We start from the raw sequence: 17,074 nt of genomic DNA, 5'->3' as shown, positions 1-17,074 counted from the left end.
GTTCTTACAGTACCTCTTTCCACTAGCGAAATTTTACAAAATTCCTTCGCGGCGAAAAGGTAGCGCGAGTCCAGAACAGACTCCAATCGAGAGTGGGTTAATTCTAGATTACTATTAATTAACTATTACAACATTCATTTTTAAAATAGTTTCCCAAGCCGACTAAGCTAACTAAACGTCGAGTGTATCTTTCAGTAAACAAAACATGCCGTTATGACGCCGGAAATCCAGCTCACGCATACTATACCCCGTGACTCACGCAAACCTCCGACTTACGTGCTACTACAGTCATTCCTTTCTAAACATTTTTTTTTTGACCACCACCGTACCTTTCTACCCAAAAAACTCATGAAACCGCCCGGTTTTAACCTGTTTTAACCTTTCAAAAATTAGAGCGTTCGAAACTAAATAAGATCCGTAATCACAAACAACATACAGCCGTTTACCAGCACTCTTTAAAACTCCTGAAACCCTTCAAAATCAGGCAAAATAAATCTTTGAAATAACCTTTATTAATGTTTCTTATTTTTTATTCAGTTCTATAAAATGCCTTTCATACACTACTGTCAAACAAAAATTTCAATTTCCTCAAAGTTTCCAGACAAAAGAATAACAAATATTTCGTGCACAATGTAATTTGATTAAGCCAATATTATCACGTCTAAAAATACTTCAAGCAATTCAGTGAAAACCCGTTTTTTTTTCGTATCAACGAAAACCACTTTCGAATAATCAATACATGAAAATAACAATAAGATCAAAAGGAAGAAAGGAACCTTTCTAATTATTTGAAGACTTTCAAAGCCGTGATATTATGCATCCAATCCGCGATAAAATTTAATTACAACAAAATCCAAGTTCTCCTTTTGAAGTCCATTTTTTTCAGTTGATACCTTTATCCAACTTGTGAAAAATTCTATTCAAGTTCCTATTAATACTGTACATTCCCAATGTTTTGCTCAGGTCTTCAGAAGCGTCTTACTAACCAAATCTAAAATAATTCCAAAACATGCTGTACAAACATTCTACTCTTTGTGACAAACGACTTGACGACCAATTGTTCAGAAATGAAAATCGACACAGTTCTTGCTAAATAAAAAAAAAGTCTTACGGCGGAGTCAGGCTCAAAAAATATACCGCAAGATCACACCCCCATTCATAGTCAGAAACCAGCAAACCATCTAGTTTGCAAAAAAAACACTGCGTGACATCAATGACGTTACCTTTTTCATTTACAAAAATAACTTTAACTTGTCAAAGTAAGTGCAATTTCACAATGGTGAATATCAGTACAGTATGGGGCCCAGTTCTCGGCCGGGTCCAGTTCTCGGCCACTTTGTGTTTAACGCGTTTTTTCACACTCCAGTTGAATTAAAAGAAAAAGGTATTTCCTTCAAACGATAGACTGATTCATGTGCTTTAAGTATCTTGAGTTTGATCGTTCAATTCGATATAGAAAGCTCACACGTCGAGTTTACGCGGAGGTAGGTGAATTTGCATTCCCGAAAAATTTGTTTGTTTACGGCTCCTTAAAATTCATGGATGTAGTTAAATTCGTATTTTATCCAAAAGCCCCCACCATACGAGCTAATTTTTGGCATGTGAAACGTAGAATAATTCAGCTTTCTGTCTGCTTTAGTTAACTTTTCGTTGAACCGTTGTATTTTTTGGTCTTAATTTACTTCGAAATTTTTTCTTGCGACGTTTGCGTATTTGCCAGTTCTCGGCCACCCTGCTCGCTATCACAGCTTAGCGCTTGGTTTTTAATATAATTTCATCTGCTGCTGCCAGAATGAAAGAAATAAATGTTTTAAAAATAAAGTTCAATCTTATCTCTAAGTTTTGAGCTGACTCTTGTCTTGTCTATTATTTCTACAACACCTAAATCTTTCAAGACCTTTTCACTGCAAAATAAACCATCTAAATGCACGGGTCACACAATGCGGTTTTGCCAGAACCTGCACATAGGCAACTAGGCGCGTTAAAATCCTTCTTTTCTAAAGTAAAACAAAGCCTCATAAAAATAATTTGGGATCGATATAACATAAATAGGTTTACAGAGTGATTTTATGACTGTGAAAGTTAATTGAGCATTTTTTTTACAGATAATTACGCACAAGCTTTTTAGTGGCCGAGAACTGGGCCAAGGTGGCCGAGAACTGGGCCCACAAATGGAGCTTTTATTTTTATTATTGCTCGGGCAAATTAATTTTTGACCGGTCGATAGCTTTACACCAAAAAGCTGAATAATGTAGCTAGCTCTGGGAGAAATTTCAAGTTCCTGCGGTTCTTCTGAGGTAAGAAATACAAGTTTACGTCAAAAGTGGCCGAGAACTGGGCCCCATACTGTACTTTGCCCCGTAAGCTTTTTTCTCTGTCCTTCCGCCGAAGCAAAAAAACACAACCTGATTACACATTAACCCAAAAGTCGACCAAGTGTGCCTGCAACGATTTCCTGCCAAAACTAAAATGAAAACCATTGCGGTATGCGTCACCCGTAGCGGTTTTGTAGCAACCCCAAGCTATCCCCGTCTTTTTGGCCGACAGGAGACTATGCTCTAGGACGACCAAAGGGTAAACTATAAATCGGCCACGCCCGATTAATTAGATGTTGAAACACCACTTGTATTCTTTCCCGGGTTTTTGTTACGCTAATCTTTGAGAACGTAACACGATACTTCTGTTCGTTTGTAACAAGATACTTTTGTTGTTTTCCTTGAAAATGCCGTAACGTGACCCGTGGCATTTGTCTTCCTTTCAATAATAAAGCCAATTATTTCACTTTAATTTAATTAAGTTGCATTTTAAACTGCACGAAAGACGTTTCTCAAAAAGTAAAGAGCAAATCTAGTCAAAAAACATCTCTTTCGAAAGGTTTCTATAAACGCAGTACAGCTAGGATAATTGTTTCCTGGTTATCAGGAGTTTCACGCCGAAAATCCCGGTGCAAGATTTTGCATTACTAATTACGAAAGCTCTGTGAAAGTCTAAAAATCTAATTAAATTAATTTGCGGTTTTCTCTTGGCGCCACGAAGTCTGCAGCAATCCTACCACAAACACGCAATACACGCGATGTTCATGAGAGTTCCAGCAAAAACGTATACTAAACTGCGCATGCGTTTGGCGTAAAGTACGTTGCCCTAGAACGTCGAGTAGTACCACAAGGAGAGCAAAGGGTTTTCTGAAACAAATATATACCTTTGAGATCTTTATATGAAAGTAACGTAGATGTGCTCTAGGTTTTACCTAGGGGTACGGTCAGGTGCTCCCCACCCCCACCCCCTTCACAAGGAATAATTAATTAATTGTTATTAATGAATTAATTGACTATTAAAGTTTACACCTTAGCGGGTTAGCGGACGACAGCCCCAACAAACCATCACAATAGTGCATTCTGCACTAATAAATGGGGAGCTCCGCTTTTAGGCTGCCTAAATCTATATATTATTAAAAGTAAACAGCAGTTATGTACTCAGTTTAAATTAGAAATGACCTCAACTTTGCTATGCATTATTAAAATGTATTTAGACATGACTGGGATTGGTATATTCCTTGTTTTGCCATAGTATTTGTGTGTAAATCGTGGGTTCCCAAGCAATTGTTTAGGACGAAAACACTCCATCTTGTCCTGTAATAAATCGAAATCATCGCCGATTTAAAGGCTTCACCTTCAACACATTTCACTCCGCTAGTCTGGTATCTTGTGGCTTAAACTGTCAAAGAAGCCCTCGATACGTTTCAAAAATTTCCGCAAAGTTTTAAGTCCTTTCCAATTAAAATTTTCTAATGCGTTGTTTTCTTCGCAAATTCTTTGCTCATTGGCGAATTTTTCACTTGTAGGTAAGTGACCTAACTCGGAAGTCGATGGAGAGTCGGCTGTAAGCACTCCCAAAAAAACAGCGGGAGTCATGCCAAAAATAGAGAATGGCTGTGAAATTCTTTCTAGTTGTTCCAGGTGTCAAAGGTTTCAAACATTAACAAGATGACCTTTACGTTTACGAGTAGGTGATTTTATTAAGCCAGGTTTTAATCTTAGTCAGTTTATCGGTTTGAAGCGAGATTACATGTAATCATGGTGACCAAAGCTTCTCCCTTTATAAACTCCCTTAAGTTACAAAACCATCACAAGATCTTATTTTGTCTCATCTCTGTTGTTCTTCCTCTGTTGTGATAAACTCAATCTCTACAGGGAAACTTTAAAATTTGGTCTTAAAGGTTTAAAAATAAAGATTTCATTGTCCCATTGTTTGCAAAAGCTGAATTAAAACTTTATATTAAATCAAAAGTTTATGTTTGTTTAGTGGCTCTTATTCTGATCAAATACAAATTTCACAGCTTGCTTTAAGTTTGATTCTAATTATCTCTTGTTGCCATAATTCGTCTCACTGAGATAACACAGGGCCGTAACAATGAATAAATGAATGAATGACGTTAAATAAGTGTGGGGGGTTAATTTAGCTTACAACAGCTAATTTCTCGTTGGTTGTGGTTAGATGAAAGTAAGTCATTATAGTTTCCACAAATTAACTAGAAGTTTCTTTCATGCATTATTCAAACACATGCAGTTAAACACGTTCGTAAGCAGTGAAAGTAGAAACTCAAAATGGCTTCCATTCCATTCTTCGTTGTAGTTTTTGTGTGCAAAATCCTGGCATCTCAAACAATTGCTCAAAACTCTCTGTCTCGTCCCGTAATAACTCGTAATAATCGCCGGCTTAAAGGCTTCACCTTTAACACATTTCCCTCCGCTAGCCTGGTATCTTGTGGCTTGCAGTGTCAAAGAAACCCTCGATGCGTTTCAACAAATTTCCGCAAAGTTTCAAGTTTGGACGAAACAAAAGGCATTTGTGAGTTGAACGAAAGAGGAGCATTGTTTCCTATCGAAGGGAAAGACCTAGAACACGATGAAGAATCTGTTTATACACACTTTGACGACATGAAGGTACGAAAAAGCCGTATTTTTTTACGAAAAAATATTCTTTTAATAACAATAGTTGAAAAGTTTGTAAATTTTTTCTTTTGCTTTATATCGCTCTAAAGTAAAATGAGGCGACGTTGCCGGATTGGTTGGTTAGTTTTCCCATTTTTTTTGTAAGCATCCCATTTTAATCGACTGCCTTTGGCTTTTATTTTAGTTGAAATTGGTGAAGGTTTATTCCGTTTTGGATAACAATTAATCTTAAAGTAGTTCGCCGTTAAACTGCAATCCAATCTTGAAAATTTTTAACATAGAAAGAGGGTCTGATCGGATATCAGTTAAATTTTCGGCGATTTCTCAGTTACCTTAAGGTTACTATTTTTAGCGACTACTTATTTTAGCGAATTTTTCTGAGCAAGATTTAGCGACTAATAAATTTAGCGATTTTCCGAAAATTAAAAAATAAACAATTTAAATATATTGCTAAGATGGAAATAAAAGTTCAGCAATAGAAAAAAGGCACTTGAAATTGAACGAACATTATCATTGACAGAAAGAACAAAGTGAATTGCAAATGTTAGAAAGTGGGTCCTCGTCAGGAAAATCAGCCATATTCTCCGTGATGCCCGCGATCCCAGCTCTCTCTCTTAACCCTCCTTAACTGTTGCCCTACCATCTGACGTTGTCATATAGTTGAGCAGGGCCACTTTATTTAATTATATTAAATTTGACCGAGACAAATTTTAGCGAGTACTAAGGGTGCGTTTCTTCGGGAAAATCCAAATCCGGATTCTTTTACCTATATCCGAAAATGGATTAATCTCGGATCAATGATCTGAAGAATCCACACTCCGAGTGGATACATCAGATCATATCTAAATCCGGAGTTTTAGGATTCATGATCCGTGCGTTTCTTTGGAAAATGATTCGAAAAAAGTACATTGGCCCAGCGGTCTTTGCTATGAAAATACAGGTTCGCTCTTTGTAAACACTGTCATACGATAAGTTTTCAGGCGCTTATTTCGATCAAAATACAACAATAATTCGCGATAAAAGGAAACGGTAGGTTGATCAGTATGAAGTATCATTTTAAACTGGATGCAGGTTTTCTAGAACAGCCACCGTGTGCCTACGGAAGTTGTATCCTTTTGAAATTGTCACGAGTGAAGTTTGCATTGATTATTTCGCAAACATTCTTTGCTCTCAGATGCGTTCTCGCTTGAGGCTAAAGAAGAGCTATTCAACGTGATTTTTGTGAAAGATTTTGTATGCTGAAAGAATTTTAGCTAGGGTACATTCGACGGAAAATAAATTTGTGTTGATATTTAATGTTCTGTGCGAAATGTGTTTACGGGGTTGTCATGGCAAAAAAATCCATTTTCGGATTCTTCGTTTCTTTTGGAGAAAAGTATCCGTGTGATCTGAGATCAATGATCCAATTTTGGATTTTCCCAAAGAAACGCACCCTAAATTGAGCGATTTTAACCCAACTCGCTAAAAACGCTAAAATTAGTAGCCGCTAACAATAGTCATTTCTCAGCTGTTAAAAAGGAATTTCAATGTCAGTTTATGATTATATTCATATTCAAAAACCCAGAATATTTCGCAAATAGTTTCGTATAGGCTACTATGAAGATCCAACTAATAAAATACAATACATCAAAATGTTGAATGCTGAAAGTTTTTATTTAGTGAATTTAATGATCTGGGAGAGACTGATTTCTTTTTAACTTCAGGATATTTTCAGCTCTCTTTGCTCACGGTCTTTCTTGCAATAGCAGCACATTATAGCCTGCGTACAGACAAAACAAACTAATTTGGAGTGGTCCACATGCAGGCTACATTATTACTAAATATTTACACAGCAATTCTGCAAACAGTTATTCTCTGACGTGTACACCTAGGGTTTCGAACAACTTAAGTTTTCAATTACGAAAATGTAAAAAGGAAAGGTGTGAACGCACTGGCAGAGAATCGCAACAAAGACTTGTTACTTGGGTTATAATTAGTACATAGAATTAATTGTTATGTAGCTGGAATTGTTCCCCAACAGCGCGCGCACAGCGCTTTTATTGGCTACTTCGAGGACACATGACATCTGAAACAAGAAAATTGTTTCCCGCCAAATCCTGCTGAATTCCAGTCTATTTTTATTTGTCTGCAGAACGACTGTCAGCTGACCGGCTGCTGGAATGGACGCTCGTGCACGTTCATTGAAGAGTTAAAAGTCTTCAATTGTCAATGCAAAGAGGGTTGTTGCGGAGGTAATTATTGAAATTGTCTCGGCGCCACACTCACTCACAACAAGCCAGCGTGACATCAAGTTGCTTTGCAACTTGTTCGTGGCCGCGCGGACTTGGAATATGTAAACACAAAAGTCATTTTGTATTTCTTCAAATAAATGAATTGTGGATAGTGCGGGAATCCGGCAGCTGTTCCGCGATATGTAACGGCGGCTAATGCGAGAATGACACATTTCGTTTTTTAATGGGCAATTTGTAAATGTAATATAATAATATTATATAAAAGCCTGTTTTCCCCCCATTTTCCAGCTTACATGAAAAATATGTTTTTACTTCGGTCCTCCTGTTACGATCTACGTGGCAATAACATTTTGTCCCTTTGTAAGCCTAGAACTACGAGCTTTGGCCTTAGTTCTTTTTCATACTTCTCAGCTAAACAATGGAATGCGTTACCTGATTGTATTAGAACATGTGACTTTAAAACAGAGTTTAAAAGGTACATTCAGGGAATGACTTTTGTTTAGACACATTTACTATTATTTTCACATTTTACATTTACACTTTTATTATTATTATTATTTTTTCTCGAAGATATTAGCTACAATATAAATATTATATTAAAGGCTACTCTAAAATTCGAGAGGAAATAAAGTCTATGTCTATGTCTATGAATGCACTTAACAAGATGTAAGTAAATAATAGAAAAACAGGATCTTGAGCTACCAAAAATCATCATTGTTTTTCTCGCTTTTTTCGTTCAGTGAATCCAGTACCTGTCGGTATGGAAAGTGGTGCGATTCTTGACTCGCAGATAACCGCCTCATCAGAGTGGAGTAGCACGTTTGCCGCCCATCAGGCCAGGTTGCGCTTCGGTCGGGGCTGGGCAGCTGGACAGAATGACAATAATCAGTGGCTGCAGGTGGATCTTCAACAAACGACAACGGTAACACGTATAGCGACACAAGGGATGAATGGATACTCCCAGTGGGTTACAGAATACAAGCTACAGTATAATGGTGACGATGAACATACCTTCAAGTTTTACAGGCAAATTGCAGATCATTCCGACACGGTACTATTACAAGCCCTTTTATTCAATTAAGAAACATGTGTCGGAAACGCCTGTTTGCACGTTATAGCTTAAAGGAGCTATGTAACGGACAACACATCTTGAAAAAACTGTCAAGTTTTTTTCAAGTTTATTGTTCTTAATCTGTCTTAATGTTCACCAGTCGAAACCATCCTTGGTTTTTTTTGCATTTTTACTACTCCACTGTTGTTTCTCTACATGACAAACTACTATTTTGAGGTTTTCTTCAATTTGGATGTAATCAGAAATATGACTTAAAATATCGTGAAATTGCTCCTTTAATGCCTTCACACATTTCTGTACTTCTGCACGTGAACACATCATGCGTGCTCTGAGCCATGTTCAGTCTCGTTTTCTGTGCTACGCACGCAATTAAAACAATTGCTGCGTTTACACGGAAGCGAACCACGCAACATTGCGTGCTTTCTAGATGAAGCTAAATAAGTTTGCCATATCTGTTGAGCATTTTGCCACTGCTAGAGTTAAGTTCAGCATTTAAATTTGGACAATGCTTCTGAGAAATGAGACGAAGTATTCGACGCCGTTTTCTTACCTCTCCCCCCGTTCTCCCCCCCCCCCCCACCACTCTCAGTCAGTAATGTCGTTTGTGGATGTCTGATTTGGAGCAAAGGGAGGGGTAAAGGGGGCATGTTTCGTCGGAGACTATTCATTAAGAAAAATGTACATTTCAAATAAGCAAATAATTATGACCGTTCCGAACGTACTATATCTGAAGACTTTCAATTTTCCTCAGATTTTCCAAGGAAACACAGACAAGCATACTGGTGTTGATCATGACCTAGACCCGATCATCCAAGCTCGCTTCATCCGGGTCCTTCCGACGAAATGGCACAGTTGGATATCCATGAGAATGGAGCTCTATGCCTGTTAGGGTAAGTTGAATCCGATTGTTTTTTTTCTCTTTGCGCATCTCTTTTCTAACAAGCACACGCGACCGCGGTTTAATATGGAAATTTTAGATGCTAACTTTTTTGTTATAACAAATTGATGCAATTTACTTTTCGTTTTGCAGACTCAAGTGTGAAGTTTTATTTGCCACGTACACAATTAAGTAAGGAAACGACGCAGATAAATAAAGATCGCCAGCTATTAAAAGAGGAGCGCTGACGACGAATACAATTACGATACGATTTTAAATCCCTGCTTTCTTAACATCAGAGGGTGTTGCCATCTTTGTTGTGGTGCAGCCTCTACCTCTGTAATAAATCAATCTGAGGTTTTTACGAAGCTAAAATCATGTGATTAGTTCGGACACTTCAGTTGCAGTTTAATCTTAGCTGTTCAAACACGAATGCTTTTCTCCCCCCCCTCAATGTTGCCTTAAAAATCGTGTAGCGGAGCTCCAGCGCGCGAAGCCTCGGCTTGAATCTCTGATATTGGACATCCATGTTATGGTCAATTGACAGCTGTCAAAACAAGGTATCCGCTGACCAGTATCACATGACCATATTTCGGGTTCTAGTGTACAGCACATCGAGGCATGTGTTTTTTGAAGCTGCCCGCTGACCATGTTAATGTTTTCCATTATATCGCGGGCTCAAATCTTATTCTTTTTTTCTAGGGTACTGACAGGATTTTCTTTGCGCAATTTCTGCGATTGGAGTTGAAAGTTTTATTTCGGCTATGGATCTTTCTTGAGTAGTATACGTTTAATAACTTCAATAACAGTATTTTCAATAGGAGTATTTTCACAACATTTCAAGAACCAGAAGATAAGTGTGCAGCTCCGCTTTTAGGCTTGGTTAAATCTATATATTATTTAATAATTTAAATTCCATGTAATCATAATTTACTGCATTTAGTGTCCTAATTTATCGTATCTGGCCTTCCCACCCCCCCGTCTAACAGCTTGTGCGTTCTCCCTCCGGACGACAAGTGTATTAATTCGTTTTTAGTTTTGTAAATACTCCTTTTTTAAAAGAATGTTAATTTTTGGTCAAGGCTAAATATTCTAAGTTTTCGACAACCGTCAGTGGCGCATCTCCGTATTTTTGGTAAAGACATTGACTTCCCCCGCTAAAACTCCAAAACTGCTACGTTCAAGGTCTGGAGCAACCACCGAATGTTCATAGTGTTGTGATTTGCAAAATTTCTAAAAGCAAAGTAGTATTGCAGTTAATTTAAGCTTGAACAATATGTAAATGTACAGCGGGCTGACGAGTGACATTGTTGGTACCAGGTTGTGTTCGAATAAAGATTTATTCATTCAGTATGACATTTACAACAAATAGGAAAAAAGAAAGTTCGTTCTTACCAGAATTTCTACCTTGAGTACGTTGTTAGATTTGGTTTTTCTCGACCTCAACGTTCAGTTAGAAAAAGAGGTAATTATAAAAGAAAAAGAGTGTGACGATTCATAAGGTTTTGTAAACAGTTGATGATAAACAAACTAAATCCTAAATAATAAATGGTTTATAGTTTAATTCATTTAGTTATGTCTCGTTGTCAAAATATAATTTTTACTCGCCGCTTTTTTTGCAGAATCAATCTAAAAAGTTCTTGTTTAATATTAAAAGTAAACAGCAGTTATGTACTTAGTTTAAATTAGAAATGTCCTCAACTTTGCCATGCATTATTAAAATGTGTTTCACAGACATGACTGGGATTGATATATTCCTTGTTTTGCCGTAGCATTTGTGTATAAAATCCTTGGTTCCCAAGCAATTGCTTGGGATGAAAACTCTCTGTCTCGTCCCGTTATAACTCGAAATCATTGCCGGTTTAAAGGCTTCACCTTCAACACATTTCACTCCGCTAGTCTGGTACCTTGTGGCTCACACTGTCAAAGAAGCCCTTGATGCGTTTCAACAAATGTAAAAGTTTTAAGTCCTCTCCAATCAAAATTTTCTACAGCGTTGTTTTCTTCGCGAGTTCGTTGCTCATTGGCGAATTTTTTATTTCGAGGTAGGTGACGTTACTCGGAACTCGATGAAGAGTCGAAGGTGACATCTGTAAGCACTCCCACAGGGGCGGGGGAAGAAGGGAGATTAAAAAACAGCGGGAGTCGTGCGAAAAAGAAAGAATGGCTGGGAAAATATTTCTATTTGTTCCAGGTTTTAAAGGTTTCAAACATTAACAAGATGACCTTTATGTTTACCAGTAGGTGATTTTAAACCCGGTTTTAAGCTTAATAAGCTTATCGGTTTGAAGCGAGGTTACATGTAATCTTGGTGGCCAAAGCTTTTCCCCTAGTCAGTATAAACTCCCTTAAGATACAAAACCATCACAAGATCTTATTTTGTCTCATCTCTGTTGTTGTACCTCTGTTGTGATAAATTCAATCTCCACAGGGCGACTTGAAAATTTGGTCTTGAAGGTTGAAAAATAAAGATTTCATTGTCCCATTGTTTGTAAAAACTGAATTAAAACTTTAGGGAACATTCATTATTTATGCCAGGGGGTGGGCTGGCAAGAAATGAGGGGAGGGGGGGGGGGGTCATGAAAAATCCAGGATGTTCTGAGGGGGGTCACCTTTAAATGTTGCAGACAAAGAGGTGGGCTATCTCTTTTCTTATTAACACTTCTATTCAATTATGATCGTGTGTACTTTTTTGATTACTGTATTAATGTCAATACAAAAAACAGTCTTGATTTCGTAAAAATGATGTTGCAATGTTGTGTCCAGATCATGTTTGGCGGATATAACTGGCACCAGGGGAGTTTCCTCCATATTGTTTTCACTCTCCGAGGACACTGAGCTACTGTGGTGCACAAGAACGATGCCGTCCTCACTGTCACTTTCTCCTTCACTAGTGTTTTTAATGAATCTTGCCAGCCCACCCCCTGGCATAAATAATGAATGGTCCTTTACGTTAAATCAAAAGTTCATGTTTGTTTAGTGGCTCTTATTCTGATCAAATACAAATTTCACAGCTTGCTTTAAGTTTGATTATATTTATCGCTTGTTGCCATAATTCGTCGCAAGTTAACACAGCGCCGTAACAATGAATGAATGAATGAATAACGTTATATAAGTGTCGGGGGATTTATTTAGCTTACAACAGCTAATTTCTCGTTGAATTTGGTTATATGAAAGTAAGTAATTATAGTTTCCACAAATTAACTAGAAGTTTCTTTCATGCATTATTCACACACACATGCAGTTAAACACGTTCGTAAGCAGTGAAAGTAAAAATTCAAAATGGCTTCCATTCCATTCTTCGTTGTAGTTATTGTGTGCAAAATCCTGGCATCTCAAACAGTTGCTTGGGATGAAAACTCTCTGTCTCTTCCCGTAATAACTCGTAATCATCGCCGTTTTAAAGGCTTCACCTTCAACACATTTCACTCCGCTAGCCTGGTATCTTGTGGCTTGCACTGTCAAAGAAACCCTCGATGCGTTTCGACAAATTTCCGCAAAGTTCCAAGGCGCGACAAAACAAAAGGAATCTGTGAGTTGAACGAAAGAGAAGCATTGTTTCCTTTCGAAGGGAAAGACCTAGAACACGATGAAGAATCTGTTTATACACACTTTGAAGACATGAAGGTACGAGAAAGCCTTATTTTTTTTTACGAAAAAAATTCTTTTAATAACAATTGTTTAAAAGTTTGTAAATTTATTTCTTTTGCTTTATATCGCTCTAAAGTAAAATGAGGTGACGTTGCAGGGTTGGTAAGTTAGTTTTCCCATTTTCATTTTTAAGTATCATATTTTGATCGACTGCCTTAGGCTTTCATTTTAATTAAAATTGGTGAAGGTTTATTCTGTTTTGGATATACCTGATTGAAGAAACGTTGACCAGTGAAAAGCATAAACCATGAACGATGCGACCCAAGTGTTTACTGGGAAATCGACTAAATCAATCCTATCTGTGACAGAATGAATACTACGATACAATAAGTTGCATAAACCAAGCTCCAAAAGACGAAAATATGTGATTTTTTCGACTTTTTTGCTTGTTTACAAGCAAAATGAGGGAGAATAGCAGTTAAGTGGGGGTAAATGTGGAACCACATTCTTGTTAACTCTCAAGGGACTGTTTTAATTTCTCAAGGGATTACTTTCTGCTGTGGGTGATCACTTGCGATCTCGCAGAAAAAACGTGACTTGTCACATTTACAAACGTTATATAACAGTTTTAAAAGTGACATGTCAGCTTTCTTATCTCAACGCACCCGGTCTGAAAGGCGATCTATAAAAAGCGTCGCACTAACAATGGATTGCGTAACTAACACTAAAACACGAACAAATAATCACTAGCACTTACATCGTTTAAAAATTACAAACGTCAAAAATAAACCATACCAAAAAAACTCGCTCTTTTCAAAGATATTATTGAAGTTAAAACAAATGCAAGAGATGGGGGCTTCTTTTAGCTTAGGAGCGGTTAAAAATTAGGCCAAATTTGGTTGCTACAAGCGCCAGTTTGTAATGTTAATGATTAGCGCTTTGCAATCCGAGTCGATGTGACCTCGCGTTGACAGCAATGTTGCATGAATCGGCTTTACAACATGCGATCGTATCTACGCAGTTCGAGTGGAATTTCAGTCAAAGACAGCAAAATTCTTTCGTATTTCATCTTCAAATATAATTCGAAAGCATTCACTGTATATATGGCTTTTGTTTAATCCTTCTTAAGCTCACGAAAAAGCTGTCTTGATATCCGACCCTCGCAGAGCCCAGACAAAACGCAGCATGAGTGTATCGATTTGTTTACGCCGCAATGTTTAGTCGGAAATATCCGTATTTTTTCGTGCTTTTACGTGGAGCAATCGTAACGATACGGCCTTGAACACATTGAACAGCGGTCTACCTATAACAATTCAAATATGGCGTCGCAAAAACAAAGCGTCGAACGCATATTTTGCTGTTTCATTTGCTAATTTCGCTGCCGTAATCGACTGCCTCGAAAGGTCCTTGCAATTTTAAAGTATAGAATTGTCAGATCTCGGTGAAATTTGCACTGTTTATTTGTGTAATGTTGAGGAATATGTGTATAAATACCCGGCGCGGACGAGCCATTTTTGACAAAATTATATGGCTGCATTTCCTCCGCGAAGATAGGAAATTGTTAAACTAAACTACAAAGCAACTGTAATGATAAGTTCGAAGAACAATGCACAGGATAAACCTTCGACTCATACTTCATGCAAAAAAGTCGGTATCTCGAAGAGACTTTGATTAATAAATGGAATATTACTCAGCTTACCACTGCTGTCCTCCCAGAGTACCATTCGGTCTTGTTGTTCATGGTTTATGCTTTTCATAGGGTCAACACTTCTTCAATTAGGGGTATATAACCGCCGTTAAACTGCAATCCAATCATGAAAATTTCAAACATAGAATAAGGTCTGTTGGGTTATTAGTTAAATTTTCGGCGATTTCTCAGTTATCAGTAATTTTTCAGATGTCATATTTCAGTAATCAGTTAGTAAACACGTCATTTCTCAGCTGAAGGTTTATAAAAAGGAATTTCAATGTCAGTTTATGATCATATTTATATTCAAAAACCCAGAATACCTCGCAATCAGTTTCCTATGGCCATTATGAAGATCCAACTAATAAAATACAATACATCAAAATGTTGAAAGTTTTTATCCAGTAAATTGAATGATCTGGGAGCCGGACTGATTTCCTTTTAACTTTAGGTTTTTTTCAGCTCTCTTTACTCTCGGTCTTTCTTGCAATAGCTCCTTCACTCGCTAGGTTATAGTTAGTACATAAAATTATTATTATTCTATTGTATAGCTGTTTTTTTTTTTTTCCAACAGCGCGCGCTTTTCATTGGTTAGTTCGAGGTCACATGACATCTAACAATAAAAACGGTTTCTCGCCAAATCCTGCTGAATTCTATTTTTATTTCTCTGCAGCATGACTGTCAGCTGACCGGTTGCTTGAATGCAGGCTCATGCACGTTCATTAAAGAGACAAAAGCCTTCAAGTGTAAATGCCAGGAGGGCTGGTGTGGAAATTATTGTGGAGGTAAATTGTCAATATCTTTGCATCCCGTCACTTCGGGGCGTCCTGTTTTTCTCTTTTATATTTGTTCTTGGAATTGAATACTTCTAGCAAGATGTAATTAAATGGTAGAAAACAGAATCTTGAGCTACTGAAAATCATCACGTTCTTCTTGCCTTTTTTTCACTCAGTGAATCCAGTACCTCTCGGGATGGAAAGCGGTGCGATTCTTGACTCACAAATAACCGCCTCATCAGAGCACAATAGCAATCATGCCGCTCACCAGGCCAGGTTGCGCTTCAGGGGAGGCGGAGGGAAAGCTGGGGGCTGGGCAGCTTTGTATAATGACAATAATCAGTGGCTGCAGGTGGATCTTCAACAAACGACAAGGGTGACACGTATAGCGACACAATCGAGATATGATGGAATCCAGTGGGTTACTGAATACAAGTTACAATATAGTGAAGATGGACACACTTTCACGTTTTACAGGCGAAGTGGAGATCATTCAGACACGGTAGGACTACAAGCCGTCTTGCTAAATTAAGAATGTTCTTTCATGGGCGGCGGAGCAGGAGGGGGGGGGGGGGGCAGGGGGGGACTGTAGCCTCCCCCTGAACGAAAATTTCTCAGGGGGCTTCATCACTCCTCTTCACATTTTGGTGCCGAAAATAACTCGAGCGCAACCTAAAAGTTGGTTTGTCAAGATATTTCTCCTCGTGAGGGAGTTCAAACATCTTCGAAAATTCCTTGGAAGTCGTCGAGAAACTTCGTTTATCTTCGAAAAAGTTCGAAAAAATGATCGGAAACGCTCGCATGTCCTTTCGAACAACAATCGGAAAATCTTCGGAAATCTTCAGTCTAGAAAGTGCTCAGAAAACAAAAAGTTACTAAAGTTGCTAGAACAAAAAATAGGTGCTCCAAATATGAAAACCTGCCGCGTAGTTTTGGGACAGTGTTAGCCCACAACGTTCCAAAGCGCTCGGCCGCCTCTGTCTGTAAAACAACTGTTTGCGCGTACATTTTAATGCCTTCACACATTTCTGTTTTTCTGCATGAGGCCGAGTCACGTGCTCTGAACCATGTTCAGTTGGATTCGTTTTCTGTGCCCCGCCTTCACCCCATTTCACCCTCCCCTCCTTACCCCCCTGTGGTCCGTAGGAGAGGAAGTAGTACGTTTATTACATTTGCTATATTCTGGGAAATTTGTGTCGTAGTTTGTCTTAGGAGGTATGCCGTTTCGTCGGAGACTATTCACTAAGAAAAAAAATGTACATTCAATTAATCATGACCGTTCTGAACGTTTCTGTATTTTTCAATTTCACTTAGATTTTTCAAGGAAGCACAAAAAGGTATACGATTGTCTATCATGACCTAAACCCGATCATTGAAGCTCGCTACATCCGGGTCCTTCCGACGAATTGGTACGCACACATTGCAATGAGAATGGAGCTCTATACCTGTTAGGGTGAGTTAAATGATTGCTTTCCCATTTGCAGAGCTTTTAAAATCTAGTACACGCGACCAATGTTTAAAAAGGAAATCTAAAATGTCAAGTTTTTTGCTAAGTTATAAAAAATTGATGCCATTTTTTTGTATTGCAGTCTCACGTCCTTCATCACACAAGTAAACAACGACACTGATTAATAAAGATTGCCTGCTATTAAAAGTGGAGCATGGACGACAAATAGAGTTGCGAATTAAAATCCCTGCCATCTAACATCAACGTGTGGTGTTTGAAATTTTATTGCCATCTTCAGTGTTGTAATGCAATCTCTACTTCTGTTATAAATCCATCATTCTGGGTTTTTTGTAAAGCTGGAATCACGTAATTAATTCGAACACTTGAGCTGCAGTTCAACTTAAAGGGACATGGTCAGCGTTCACGTTTTGAAAAAAGTCC

At 38.0% G+C, this 17,074-nt stretch overlaps 2 protein-coding genes across 2 annotated transcripts in view; both read left to right on the top strand.

Annotated features, from left to right (window-relative positions):
* Positions 1-17,074, top strand: part of LOC144648141 (EGF-like repeat and discoidin I-like domain-containing protein 3) — a 200,767-nt gene that overhangs the window by 89,545 nt on the left and 94,148 nt on the right. The gene's annotated exons all lie outside the window — the stretch shown is intronic.
* Positions 12,438-16,918, top strand: LOC144649537 (retinoschisin-like). The gene is made up of 5 exons (XM_078509052.1): positions 12,438-12,759; positions 15,084-15,195; positions 15,363-15,688; positions 16,501-16,639; positions 16,776-16,918. Exons 1-4 carry the CDS (start codon positions 12,754-12,756, stop codon positions 16,636-16,638), a joined length of 582 nt encoding a protein of 193 aa, XP_078365178.1. The 5' UTR covers positions 12,438-12,753; the 3' UTR covers position 16,639; positions 16,776-16,918.

Source organism: Oculina patagonica, chromosome 4 (assembly GCF_052425735.1).
Source record: "Oculina patagonica isolate OP01 chromosome 4, crgOcupat, whole genome shotgun sequence".
Taxonomy (NCBI): Eukaryota; Metazoa; Cnidaria; class Anthozoa; order Scleractinia; family Oculinidae; genus Oculina; species Oculina patagonica.
The sequence above is the reverse complement of the archived record's forward strand: the minus strand, read 5'-3'. Positions and strand labels throughout refer to the sequence as shown.